At 41.7% G+C, this 14,982-nt stretch overlaps 2 protein-coding genes across 3 annotated transcripts in view; one reads left to right on the top strand and one right to left on the bottom strand.

Moving 5' to 3' along the window:
- CDC40 (cell division cycle 40) overlaps positions 1-11,676 on the bottom strand; it is a 52,779-nt gene extending 41,103 nt beyond the window's left edge. Inside the window, exon 1 of the mRNA XM_039351189.1 lies at positions 11,442-11,676. Coding sequence (XP_039207123.1) covers positions 11,442-11,642 — 201 coding nt within the window. The 5' untranslated portion in view covers positions 11,643-11,676. The remainder of the gene's footprint in view (positions 1-11,441) is intronic.
- Positions 11,677-12,772: 1,096 nt separating this feature from the next.
- WASF1 (WASP family member 1) overlaps positions 12,773-14,982 on the top strand; it is a 50,711-nt gene continuing 48,501 nt past the window's right edge. Inside the window, exon 1 of one of the 2 annotated variants that reach the window (XM_039351188.1) lies at positions 12,773-13,945. The gene's annotated coding sequence lies outside the window, so the exon portion shown is untranslated. The remainder of the gene's footprint in view (positions 13,946-14,982) is intronic. The other variant, XM_039351186.1, reaches the window with a different exon arrangement.

Here is a 14,982-nt window from a genome sequence, read left to right as displayed (position 1 = left end):
CAGCCTGTGCAGAGCAGCACAGCCAAGGACATGGCAGCTGGGCAGCAGGGACAAGACTCCACCCTCGCGCCCCATTGCGTACAGATGATGCTGCAGGGCGCAGACGGAGGGCATGGCCATGATGCTGCTGGGCCGCCTGGGCGATCTGCTGTGGCGGGCTGTGGAGGTGGTGGGTGGCCCTGCAGGTAGGAGACACGGGGACGGGGCAGGGGTGAGGTGGTTTTTGGGTACTTGGTCTCTAAAAGGTTCACCATCACTACCCTATGTAAACCAATAAAAGCAATAAAGAAGGCCCAAGCAGGGACCTTCAACGTTATTAGAATTAAAGCAAATATCAGTATCAAAGACCAAATAAATAGTAGTTGAGGCAATAGTATTTCATCAGTACAACTTTTCCAGGTTTTACTTTAATCATTGCATAGCTTTTATAGCTATAATTTGGAGCCGACTCTCTCCTATAAAACACGTCTGGAGAATATGGTGGCAAAAATCAACACTAGGGACAACATCCTCCAGAAATTAAGCAGAACCAAATGGGGACCTTCAGCTGCCACCCTCAGAACAACAGCACTAGGGCCGGTCTACTCTGCAGCAGAATACCGTGCCCCTATATGGCTTAACAGCTGCCATACTAGTAAGCATGACACCACGAGGATAAGTGGATGTATTAAAATCACTCCTATTTGCTGGCTTCCTGTTCTGAGCCACAGGGCACTGCCAGCTCTACGAAGGCAAGATGTATAATTGCAGGGGTAGGCAATCTTGGCTCTTTTATGACTCGTGGACTTCAACTCCCAGAATTCCTGAGCCAGCCATTCTGGGAGTTGAAGTCCACGAGTCATAAAAAAGTCAAGGTTGCCTACCCCTGCACTACTGAGAGAATGCAGGAAAAGTATGAACAACTTTCTCCTACTAGAGCACACCGACCGTCCCCGTTTATCAGTTGGAAGGCTCAAATCTAAGAAGCTACTACTGGCACGTGCACAACATCTGCTTAACAACTTTAACATCGATTCGTAGTGGAAAGCCAAATGGGTTGCTGAACACCCAGACACAGAACGACATATAGATGACCCCATGCCAAAGTGCCAGGTTTTGAACTACCTCGCTAGCAGTGGAAAATCCTGAACAGGATTTGCACCTCACATGGCGTCTACCAGGATTTTGTGTATAAATGGGGTATCGCATCCTCCTCTCAGTGTGACTGTGGGGTCCACGTTAAACTGTAAATCGCATTGTGGCCAGCTGAGAGCTGAGGCATATATTGGTACAATATCTGACTTTTTTTTTCAGATAAACAATCCTGTGCTTCAGTGGTTAATGGCCTAGACATTGGTATTTGAATATAGATCTTTTTAACTTTCATGTTTTATTTTATTTTATTATTTTATTTATTTTTATTTTAGGTGACATGTCAATGTATGTTGTAAGTCCACGTATGTTATGCTATATGCTAAATAAACACATAGATTTGAATAAAAAGACTTGGACTTTATTATCAAAAACATTTACCATTTCCCTTAAAAGCCAGTTAACTTCTCCAAACACTAATAGAAACTTTGACAAATAGCTGCTTTCTTTATACGCGTGATGAAAATTTAACCTTAGTTTAAAAAAAAAAAAAGCCACTTCAATTCATGGCTGCATTTACCTAATGCTAACACAGTGATTCAGTACCAAGGAAAGCAGAATTACGCAGTCAATTTATGTTTTATGGCAAACTCTTGATTTAAGGAATTGAATCAAAATGTGCTTTAAAGCAAAAATTGCCCTTTAATCTTGAATCAGATTTTATGTACGCACAGAAGCTTACAGATTATGGACAGAATTTTTCAGCTGCATCCAAAATTCACCTAACCAAGGTCTATTAAAATGAAGTTTATTTCTTTTTCAATTTAAACACATCTCACAAGATAAAAACAAAATAACAAATATATAATCAAAATGTAACATAAAACAATGGGTTTAGTTACAAATAACATTTATTGTATCTGTACTCTCTAGTGCAGGGGTGTCAAACTGCTGACCCGCAGGCCGGATGCGTCATACGGAAGCCGCGCCCACCCCATTGCCGGCAATGGAAAAACCGTCCCGATACGTTTCGCAACGTCACGTGACGTCGCGAGTTTGACATGTCTGATCTAGTGGTTAAGACACCAGGATAAAAACTGGGAGACCTGAGTTCTAGTCCCGCCTTAGCCATGAATGATGGCTGGATGACCTTGGGCCAGTAACTCTCTCTCTCAGCCCAACTGATCTCACAGGGAAAATAGGAGAAAGAAGGAGTATGTTTGCTGCCTTCAGTTGTTTATAAAAATAATAAAGGAACATATAAAATAAACATTATACATTATATAATTTCAGTTTGTATAGGTTATAAGGAAACACAAGCATTGACCTCCATCACTAAGAAATCCAGAGTTTCTTTCTGATCTTGGAGGTTTAATAGCACCCCTTGCATGCTACAGATTTATAACCTGTGGGGTTTTTTAAAACTAGTAATATAGAAAGTTGATAATATTATTCAGGAATTGACCTAGCAAATAACGTCAAATTCTATATCTTTCTTTAGAGTTTGGACAAGCAGAAAAATATCAGAAACTGCTTACTAACTTCTGATCTAGACTTACTGTTTGAAAATAATTGAACCGGTGATAAGTCTATCTTTTATATATATCAGAATGAAATGACTAATTATTCATTATGAGCCATGGTGGTGCAGTGGTTAGCCTGCAGTACTGCAGGCTACTTTTGCTGACTGCCAGCTGCCTGCAGTTTGGCAATTCGATTCTCACTGGCTCAGGGTTGACTCAACTTCCATCCTTCCGATGTCGGTAAAATGAGGAGCCAGATTGTGGGGGGCAGTATGCTGACTCTGTAAATCGCTTAGAGAGGGCTGTAAAGCACAGTGAAGCAGTATATAAGTCTAAGTGCTATTGCTATTAGTTCATAAGGTTTATCCAGTTCAACAGGTTATTCTATAATGAAGTCCGTCTGTTCATCAATACAACTACAGAGACAGATCACAATATTGTAAAACAATTCATCCCATTCAAAGTAGTTGATTTTAGGAAGCAGGGTAAGGATAAAAATTATCCTTCACTGTATTTAATTAACAAAAGCAAGTTATAAGTTCTATCCTTTTCCCAGCAGAGGAATATCTACTTAGAGAATTATTTTCCTAGACATTCTATGTCTCTTCTAATTGGCTTCCTACTGGACAAGAAAATCGAGATAGATAGATAGATAGATAGATAGATAGATAGATAGATAGATAGATGGATGGATGGATGGATGAAAAATTAGAGCAAGTAGCTAAACTTGAGAAAAGATGGGAAAATGGATAGAAATATATTAAGATGTGCAAATGCTAACAAAATATAGTAGGGTAATATGAGGCTCTGTTGTGAAGAATCAATGTCAAAAGAAGTAAAATTGGAGGTACAGGTGGTAGTCCCCATTGCAGTTGTTAAGCAGGGATGTGCTGGTTTTTTGGGGGGAGGATCTCATGTCAACTCTCCTATGTGCCTCCATCTCTGCCCTTTGGGCTGCCCTGCACTTTGCTGTTGCCACCCCGTTGACCTTTATTGTCTTTTTCCTCCTGCTGTGATGAGGCCCCTCCCGTCAAAGCCTGGACCTTTGCCAGACACTCATGATGCTATGTGAGACCCTTGCAAAGCTTTCATGCAGTTGCCTTAGCTGGTTGTGTGTTGTCAGCAATGAGAGGAAGAAGACAGCAAAGGTCAGCTGGGGATAGAGAGAGTGCAGGGTGGCCAAAAGGGCAGAGATGGGAGGGAGAGAGGTGGGGTGTAGTAGGGATGTGAAGCGCATGCTGCAGTCACAAATGTGGGTGGGCTGCCAAGCGCTGGTATTTTGATCATATGACTGCAGAGGTGCTGCAAAGGCCATAACTGTACTAGTTGTAACTATCATTAATAACTATCATTAGTTCAGAGTCATCATAACTTCAAATGGTCGCTGAACAAATGGCCACTAAGCAACATGTTTCTACAAACGTGCTTTTTCTCAATCTGCTTTACAGTGGTAATTGGTTATTTTAGAAATATGCATGCTAAAATCATAAATCCAAAAGTCAAGAGTAAATGAATTCTGAATGATATGGATCGAATATTTATCAAATATTTACAGAATAACAGAGTTGGAAGGGACCTTGGAGGTTTTCTAATCCAATTCCCTGCTCAAGCAGGAGACCCTATAACATTCCAGATAAGTGACTGTCCAGACTCCAGTGATGGAGAACCCACAACTTCCGAAGGCAAGCTGTTCAACTGATTTAATTGTTTTCACTGTTAGGAAATTTCTTCTTAGTTCTAGTGCTTCTCTCTTGGATTAGTTCCCATCGTTTCTTGTCTTGCCTTCTGGAGCTTTGGAAAATAGGTTGACTCTCTCTTCTTTGTGGCCTCTCAAATATGGGAACACTGCCATCATGTCACCCCTAGTCTTTTTCACTAGACTAGACAAACCCAAATCCTGAAACTGTTCTTCCTATGTTTTAGCCTCCAGCCCCCTAATCATCTTTATTGCTCTTCCACACTCTTTCCAGAGTCTCTACATCTTTGTTATAATATGGTGACAAAAACTGGATGCAGTATTCTAAGTATGGTCTTACTAAGGGTTTATAAAGCAGTACTAATACTTCATGTGATTTTGTTTTTATCCCTCTGTTAATGCAACGTAGGATTGTCTTGGCTTTTTTGACTGCTGCCACACGCTGCTGGCTCATATTTAAATGATTGTCCACTAGGACTCCAAGATTCCTCTCACAGTTACTGCTACTGAGCTGGGTTTCACCTAATCTGTACCTGTGCACGAATAACTGGTACAAAGGGTGGATGTTTTATTTACCCCCTTCTAATGACTCTCTGTGATTAACAAGCAAAAACATTTAGATTGAATGAAGTGGGCAGACACTATTGGGTATAGGCAATCCCTCAAGTAACCAGGCCTTATTCCATGAAGGCCTTTATAGGTAACAACCAGCAGCTTGAATCACACAGAGAAACAAACTGGCAACCCTTCCAAGCATGTAAAGCAGAAGCATTACATGAGCATAGGGAGGCATGCTAATCACTATATTTTATACTAGTTGAAGCTTTGGAGAGCTCTTCAAGGGGCAGCCCTATGTGCAGTATATTGTAGTAGTCCAGCCATATAGTAACCAGAGTGTAAATGACTATTTAAAGGGCCTCCCAAACAGGACATGGAGGAACTGACAAAGCCAATAAAGCTGTGCCACAGGTGCCAATGGTTCAAGTATTCAAAAATCAAGAGCCGAGGTGGCGCAGCAGTTAGAGTGCAGTACTGCATGCCACTTTAGCTAACTGTGTTCAGCAGGTCAGCGGTTCAAATCTCACCGGCTCAAGGTTGACTCAGCCTTCCATCCTTCCGGGGTAGGTAAACTGAGGACCCAGATTGTTGGGGGCAGTGTAAATATATATATACATTGCTTACTGGTGTACACTGCTTAGAGAGCGCTTGCACTTAAAGTGGTATATAAGTCTCATAAATAAATAAGTAGGAAATGTAAGTCCAGGAAAACCCCCACATTATGCACAACTCTTGAATGGAGAAGTGCAACTATCTATCCAAGACCAGAGATGGAACACATCCCCAAATCTGGATGGCCCAAATACCCATAACAATTCAGTCTGAGTAGAACTAATGTTGAGATGGTTTAGTAACTTAGAGACTATTAAACAGGATCAAACTGCAAAATTAATATATGAAGAAAAAAGGTAGGTTGCAAGGAAGAAGTTGTGTCTAGATGGACTTGGATGAGATTCTCCGATACATGAGGCAACAAATTCAAAAAATAAAAGGCAACATATAAGTAGTTTATGTATAGTCCCAAATATAGAATGTTATAAGAAAGATTTGGTCTAAAATAGATTTAAGCTTCGCTTCTCCTTAGATTTGATTTCTTTGAACTATTACTATTTCCTCCTTTTCTGTACTTTACATAACATTGCTTTTCCCAAAAGGCAATACAGAAATGAGTATGTATTTCCCCATATATATGTAAAAAGAAAACACACAAAGAAAGAAAGCCATAGAAAATTATTTTATAAACAGAACTTAAATAAGTACATTATTCAAAAAAAATCTTGTCATGCCTTAAACTTATGAGCAAGAAACTGTGTTTTTGTCAAACAACAACAAAAAACCTAAACACTAATTGTGTTAACAGAAATCTATCACCAATCCACTGTTCAATTCATATATAGATTTCTTGTCCCCATTCCTTTATTATAAAATACTAGGTAATTTGAAATCATTTTCTATTTTGCAAAAGTTTTAAACAGATTCTTCAAAGTTAATCTATCTGAAGGCCTACTTGACCTTTTTTCCTCACCCCCTAAACTGAGTATTTACTTTCAAGATAACAATACAATAAAAAGAATTTATCTGCATGCCTGTTTCTTATACTTGAATAATTCTGTAATTTGACTTGAATTATTAAAATTATAGACAAAACAATCTCTTTATATCAATGTTTACGGAAAATAGTTTCCCTATAAAGGGATCACAGAAAATAAATTCCACAACCACCTGAGGCAGCTTATTTAGCTACTGCATTATTTTTGTGGGTGTTAAAATTTTCTTGAGGATCAACATTACACAACCTTGTGGTTTTAAACCACTGGATGCCAAAATGCATCGTAAATGTTTCCATTAATAAATCGAGATTCTTTAGCTTCTTTCCCTGAGTGATAACTTCCAACACCCTCTGAACCAAAATTCCATTATGGCCAAAGGGCTGCCATTGAAAAGAAAATCTACCTTCTGCAATTAGACTGAAAACCTGCCCTCAACAACTATCCTCTTCTTTATTAAATGTCTTTGCAAATTGTCAGCATGAAGCATCTATTGGAGCGAGTGCTTATTGCTGGTGGGATGGCCAATTAACAATAGACTATCTATCCCAGTGGTTCTTAACCTTTTTGAACGAATCACCCCCTTGAGCCAATGAGGAAGTTGTCATCGCCCCCCTCCCCCAACATAACCTCTCAATCATAGCATAGGAAATAATTTTTCAATTTATGCAAACACTTTTTTTGTTTTCTTTAAAATCGTCATCAGGACATATCGATGCAAATAATTTATTTCCAGTCTTTTTCTCATATCTCAACTGTGTGAAAAAATTTTGGTGCCACCTGTCACTTTATTCCCAAACTTCGTGATACATGTATTTCATTATTATCTTATTTATTCAAGACACTTAAATGTAATGACCACTGAAAACAAAATTCAATGGCAAGAAAGTGAAATGCCCGAAAAGAAAAACAGTAACATTTAATGATTGAATTACAAGTGAAATTTAAGATGCAAAAAGAAATATAAAAAGGGCATAAGAACAAACCGCGATGCAGGAACTAAGAATTTCAAGACAAAAACTCTGAAACTAAATTAAGATTCAAGGACAGTATATATAGTCATGCACACTGTAAAAAGGATTAAAAAGAAACAAAGAAACTATAATATCGAACTGGAGTGCACGCTAAAAAAGTACAATACAAAATGTTTTACAGAGCCACTCAGCATGTGATGTTTCAAAAGAAGCGCTCCCCCCTCCATCAGATATACAGCGATTCACTGTACAAAAAAGTCTCAAAAGTGCCCCCAAAACTTCTCGCTCCATCGCCCCCATATCGCCCCCTTTTCGGTCCTTTGCCCCCGTGTCGCCCTTTTCTGTTCCATCGCCCCCCCGAAAAACGAAATCGCCCCCTGGGGGGCAATATCGCCCAGGTTAAGAACCACTGATCTATCCCACCACTCTGCACATCTCCAAATCGCTGTAGTATTGCAGAAAGCTAAAGAGAAGAAAGCAAAATGAAGTCCCATTGTATTAGGACATTCTCCATCTCCGTGCTGAGAAAAGGCGGTCAGGTAAGACAACGCCCCACCCACCTGCAGAACACTGGTTGGTACTCCCTGGTTTGGGGAACATAATGAATTATAAACATAGCTAGGATATGATATTAAATTGGCACAAGAGCTTAACTCACTCAGATGCGATTTTGACTTCTGAAAGTAGCCAACACCTTTGATTTTATCCTGAACTACCTTGGAAAAGCCAACAGCTTGTCATGTGCCTGTGCTAGAAAAGCAGAAGCTAAAGATGCCCTTAGACACAGTCTTTAAGCTGCATTTCCATTTTTATCCCTATCAGCACCTTCTTCCTCATAATCCACAGAAATGAATGACTATTCCCACATGCGAAGCAGTACCATGGAGCAACAGAGGTTCCACATGCTGCATGACAAAGAGGTTCTGAAATTTGAATCATTTTCAAAAGGGCTTAGAAAGAAACATATACAAAGTTTTGAAAGTGGCAAACTGATACCCACATAAAAGCTCTTGAATAATTCTAGCATCGCCTAGATTGAACACAGCTTGCCAATTACTATGTTGTTCCTGAAGAATTTAATCAGGTAATTGATGTTACTGTCACCATGAACATAATAGGAAATTATAATCAGATGTAGTGTTTTAATTCTGGTTACAGTGCCAAATGTACAAAGAGATAATTAATTCTGCTTCAAATAGCCATAATGTTCAGAAATGTCTGTTTTATTATCTTCATACAGAACGTTGGAGAAAGCAGCTTTAATGATACATTGTTTGTATTATCAAGCTATAGTAAACAAACTTGCAACTGGTTCTCAAGTCCTGCTAAATCATAATGGCTCCATCCTTCATTTGTTTAATATGGCATGCAAATTAAAGACTCTATTTTCCTACCCTTGGAATAAACCAGAGAAAGAAACCCAAGACAACCACGTTTTAACCAGGCTTGTTCTACTCAGAATAAACCAGAGTTCCAATTTGTCTAATATTCTATAATAACTATATTGCACTAACTGTATCTGCTTATAAAACTCAGCACTGTCCATTAAGACAAGTACTCTGGATATTTAGGATGTAGGTATTTTTTGTGCAGATTCTGTTAATATAGAGAAAAACATTACTTTTTAAGAATGAGGATTATATATTGCATTATTTCTTTAAAAGATGTTGAGACTCTAGAACAGTGGTTCTCAACCTTTCTAATGCCGCGACCCCATAATACAGTTGCCCATGTTGTGGTGACCCCCAACCACTTATACATCACCGGGTGCCAAGGGCGTGGCCAAAGGGGGAAAAAATGGCGGACAGCCTTGTTTGGCGACCCCCGTGAAATGGTCGTTCGACCCCAAATGGGGTCCCGACCCACAGGTTGAGAACCACTGCTCTAGAAAGAGTACAGAGAAGAGCAACAAAGATGATTAGGGGACTGGAGGCTAAAGCATATAAGGGAAGGCTGCTGGAATTGGGTATGTCTACTTTAACGAAGAGAAGGACGAGGGGGGGACATGATAGCAGTATTCCAATATCTCAGGGGCTGCCACAAAGAAGAGGGAGTCAAGCTATTTTCCAAGGCACCTGAAGGCAGGACAAGAAGCAATGGATGGAAACTAATCAAGGAAAGAAGCAATCTACAACTAAGGAGAAACTTCCTGAAAGTTAGAACAATTAACCAGTGAAACAACCTGCCTTCAGAAGCGGTGAATGCGCCAACACTGGAAGTTTTTAAGAAGAAACTGGACAGCCATTTGTCCAAAATGGTATAGGGTTTCCTGCCTGAGCAGGGGGTTGGATTAGATGACCTCCAAGGTCCCTTCCAACTTTATCATTATTATTATTATTATTATTAAATCTATTAGTGAAGCCATGTTTGTTTGTTTTTTATTTATTTATAAACTTTATAGGTCATCCCAGAATCAACTCTGGACAGCAAGAACCACATGGCTATTTATAACCTTTATAAATGGGTTTTCAAACAACATTGCTACATAAATAACAACATCCTACACTACATTTTAGTACTTCACCTTTGCTGTTTAACATATAATATACATCGTTATTAATGATGCAAATTAATGCCAACAGATGCCAACTAATATTAGCATCAGATGCTAACTGGTCCATGCAATGTTCTGATAAAGACCTGAAAATTGAGTTGCAAATAGGATATTCCCTGATATTTACATATTAAGAAAGTAAATTAAACATTAAAGCATACAGAAGGCTAAACTAGGAACCCCCCCCCCAAAATTAGTGAAATAAAAACCATGAGTCAGGGTATACTGATAGCTCAATCAACCCATACCTGCAGTGTAAAAACAGATCTACCCATCTTCCAAAGCAAAGCAGGTAAACAGAAAATGCATGGATAAATATGAGGACAGAAGATGGTTGTCTTAAATTCATGACCAGCAGACAGTCTGTGACAATTTGGATTGTTTCAAAGATATTTCCTTACCAACTGAGAAACTATATGGCTAAGGTTAGGCAAAAAAGCAGTGGAAGTGGGAGTGACTTCTAATTTCCTTCCAGTTTCCTTGTAGGAAACTGTCATGGAGGGTTAGAAATGATGATCAGGCGATGAAAGCTGACTACAGTAACAGAGGAGCACTGAAGTGGCCACAACTTTGCCAAATTCCAATCTCCCAGGAGCCAGGGGACCTGGAATTTAGATGCATTCTTTAAGTTAGCCCTATATGAAGTACATTGGTTCAAAAACTGTTGCTCTCTTATGCACCATTTTGCCCAACTGAATGTTACATATAAAAAAAATCAAACAGACAAATGTTTTACTGGTATAAAGATTACATGGAGAACTTCATGTGCCAGTAACACAACTTAGCAAAAAGTTATGTATCTGTTTAATACTTAGCACGCACACTCTTTTGTCAATGTCTCCATAACTGATCTTTACAAAGTAAATTAGGGTGACTCTATAAAGGAGTTTTTCCAACGGCCTTCGGTACTAGTTATCGCCAAAATAATATCACGTGATAAGAGAGAACTTGCCGCTTTGGAGAATACAGAAGAAACAAAAATGTTTTGAGTAACAGAGATCTTGTTCCATAACCCCAAAATAACTGTTTGATTTCATTTGCAATGCTATGCCTCAGATACAAAGACATGAAAGAAATGGGATCGTGAAGATCAATGCTGGCCTGTAAAGTTAAATTTACTCTCCCCTTCCCTTCGCATTGATTGCTGAAGCTAAATCGACAATGTTTTTAAACATCCCCATATCTTTTGAGCGTGCAAGGCTGATCACCACCCCTTTCCCATAATCCTTTATCACGACCAATAGACTCTCAAAAGATGGAATAAGCTTTCCCTGCGGACTCTCCACTGTTGCGCCGCTATAAAATTTATACTCACGGCTTTCTGGAAGAAGCCATGCACGCGAGCGAGGAAAACACCCCCAGCCTCGTTTCCCCAGGGCACAACCAAAGCACTGGGTAGGGGCTGGAAATGCCAAGTCTCCCATCAAAGACAGGAAAACGTTGTTTACTACTTGAGTCCGCGAGATTCGTAGCCGAACCGCTACGTTCTTTTACGTGGCGACGCCGGCCAGCTCTTACCTTCACCGACACCGCTGGGGCCGAGTCCACTACCGGCAGCAGAGCCTGTTGCGCAGAAGGCGGCGGCCCCGCCAAGTGAAGCACAGCGTCAGCCCCGGCGACCTGGGCGGAAAGACCGGGCTTTCCTTCAGCATCCGACCCCGAATCGGACTCGGAATCTGAGCCCCCGTATGACGCGAGGGCAGCGATGGCGGCCGACATTTTACCCGAACGGAAGTGGCCCTCGGCCAGGGGGGCGGGGCGTGAGGAAAAAAAAAAAACCAGCGAGTCCTGGCAGCTGCGTAAAACAATTCTTTTTCTTTCTGGACTTTCCTGAATGTGGGCTGAACTGGGCTTATAAAAAGTGCAAAAACAAAAGAATATACCTATTTTTAGGCTTCTGTCCAAATACAATTGTGATGGAAGTCATTGAGCTTCACGCTTTTTAAGTTTGAGCGGATAAGGACTTTTAACCAGTACACAAATCCCAGCATACGTTCGATTGTTGCGGATGGAGGAGCTTAGCGTAAACTGAGACTGTTGCTTTTGAGATAGCGGAAAACCGTAATTTTAATGCACATTAGTTTGCATTAATTTTCTCGGGATGAAAGACTGTAAGCACCACAGCTATATACATTGGATGAAGAAAAAAAAAGATTGGCATCTTTATAACTAACCAAATTTCGCTCTTCTTATCCCAAAACAATAATGATCGTCTTTTATTCCAAAATAAAAAGGCTTGAACGTTCGTCACCTACAAACAAAGTCCGTCTTTTTATTAAGTGGTCCCAGTTCTGAAATGCAGCAATGTAAATAGGTGTCAATGTCCTCTGGTGTCCAATGCGAAAATCTTTTACTAAAGAAATCAGACTCGCCTTCAATTCCCATGTTTCTAAATGCCACCAAATAATTTTTGCAACGTTAATTGCAGGGCGCAGCTACGTACTGAAAATGTTGGTTCCGTTTTGGCAACAGATCTAACATAACTGCATTAGGGTCCAGTTCGAGATTTAGCAAAAAGAATGGCACCCAATGACTAGGAATTCACTGGTTCATTCTTGTGGTTATTCAGAAAGCACGAATGAGTTCCAAAAACTTCACATTTTGGATAAAAACAAACGACATGTAAAAATTCAGAGCATAAATCTTAAGCATTGTTAAAGGAAGATAGGCTCAATTGCTTCCAGAATTATAGTGGAATATATAAGTATTAATTTAAATACAGAATAAATCCGTGGGACATGTAAGTATCTAATTACGTATAAATGCAGTTGGTTGTCAGTCCGATACCATTTATTTCAATAAATAGAGGCAAGTGTTGAGATTATTTGTAGCCTTAATGAAATTCAATACTGTTAAATTATTAAAACCGGTTTTAGAACGGACAGCAACCCACATTGTCCAACTAGATTAAAAAGTAAATTGAGGCTGGAGATTATTGCAGACTTCCTTCCGCAATTAGTGGAGTCCTGTGAAGTTTCACAGTACAATCTTATCTATAACGGAGATGCAAATGCTACCGAGTTCAGTGCGGTTTGACCCGTAATTGGACAAGGTGTTGTATTGTTAGCATAACTGTATAATGACAGAAGGACTGCAGTATTCAAACTACAGCATTTTAATTCTTTTTTCATTCATTCATTCAAACAGTGCTCCAACGGAAAAATAAAGCAGGACGGCAAGTCCTACGAACGTTTAGCCTGCGCCGACCTGGCTCTAAATGTAGCTCTCCCGGACCGCCGTTCTTCCTCTTCTTTTGCCTCCGACGTCTTTGGATCTAACGCCAACTCCTCCTCCTCCTCTTCTTCTAATTGGCTGCGAGAAGCCGGTTTAGGGAAAGCCGCAATAAAACCCTACCGCCGCCGCCACCTCCCTTGCTCTCACCCCTAGGAGAATAAAGCTAGCCTGTACCACCCGACTGTGTATGCGGGGGTGCGTGTGTGTGCCTGGCATCAGAAAAGAGGCTGTAAGCGTCCGCCTCCTTTCATCCCGAGTCTGAAGAGCCGCGCGGTGAGGGCTGCCGGTCAGGTGGCTGCGCAAACAACACCTTTGCCGGCCTCTCCCCTTTAGCGGTCGCGCCACCCCCGTTCCGGGAGAGAGTGCGGGAGCCGGCCAAGAAGCCCCGCCTTCGGCACACTCGCACCGACACGCGCGCGCCGCTCTCTCGCGCCGTGTCTATTGTGAAGCTTTGTGCCGAGGAAAGATCCGCGCTTTCTCCTTCTCTTCTCCACCCCCCCCCACCTCTTCCTCCGGCTGCTCAGTCTCTGCGCCCCCCCCCCGTCCCGGACTCTCGCGGACAATCGTCCGCCAGGGGTGGGGGCTCCCTCGCGGGGCGCGTTCGAACTTCCAACCCCAACGGACCCGCCGGGCACGAGCTCCCCGGACCCAGAAAGGAGAAGGAGCTGACGGGAAAGGGGGAGGCTGTGGGAAGATGTAAAAAAAAAAAAAGGGGGGGGGAGTGGCGGTGCTAGTGGTTAACGCCGAGACGAAGGCGAGGAGCCGGGATTCCTTCAGCAGAAGACGCGGTGAGTTTCCTGCTTGCTGCGGTCCTGTATTCTCTGCAGTGCTCCCCCTTCTCCCTCCCGCCGCCGCCGCCCCCTTCCACTTGCCGCCGCTTCCCCGCTCGCCGAGGCGAGGTATTCCCACTCAGTCATTCCACGAGGAGAGGGGGCACGCCTCCCACCTTGCCTGCTGGCCAGCCAACCAGCCATCTCCCCTGCTGGGTTAATGAGAACGGGAAGGCGAGTGGCGGGGGGGGGACAGCGTTAGGAGCTGGCCCCCCACTCTTTCCCCTCACTCCTGCGGCCTCAGATTGGGGCATGCGGGCGCTTCCGGTTGGCGATTTTTCTCCTCTTCCCCGTTGCCCCCCCCCAAGATGAAAAAAGGCGAGGCTGCGGTCAAGGGTCTACTTCTCAGATGTTACCTGAAATACGTCAGGGGGAGAGAAGGGGGCTGCTCGCTGCTTCTCTGCTTGAGTCTTCCGCGAATAAATGGCAATCTTTTTTAAAGCTGGGTAGCCTTGTTTCGTGGCTGGTCGACCCATTAATCCGGGATTCATTTCTTATCACATGCTCAGATGGCTCAATGCGAACTTAACTCTCATCTCTTCCCCATCTGATGGATGGGTGGCTAGAAGCAGAAGTAACCTTTTCTTTCCCGGTCCCCTTTTCGAAGCGGACTTCAGAATGGCCTGGAAAACATCCATCCGATGAATTTATTTTAAATAATAGAACATGAGGTCGGAATATTTGTTTCAGGGTAATTGGAGCAGAATCAGTATCTTGTGTGTGTTTTCCACTAACGCATTAATAGAAATACAAAAGGACATTTTGGGTGTGTGTGTGTGTGTGTGTGATGTGCTGGGTATGGGCCAGAATACCACTACATGCAATAAAGATATGGAGGACTTGTACATATATCCTTGATTTGTATGAAGCTATGTAATGCAATGTGGAACAGGTTCAGAGTTATAGAGCTCTTGTCTCAAACATATAGAAGTAAAGAAAGGTACAACCGAGCCGTTTGTCTTTAAACATATATAATTGTGATTCTATAGGCTACG

Source organism: Crotalus tigris, unplaced genomic scaffold (assembly GCF_016545835.1).
Source record: "Crotalus tigris isolate CLP2741 ecotype Arizona unplaced genomic scaffold, ASM1654583v1 scf7180000018371.15429387391:27106975, whole genome shotgun sequence".
NCBI lineage: Eukaryota > Metazoa > Chordata > Lepidosauria > Squamata > Viperidae > Crotalus > Crotalus tigris.
The sequence above is the reverse complement of the archived record's forward strand: the minus strand, read 5'-3'. Positions and strand labels throughout refer to the sequence as shown.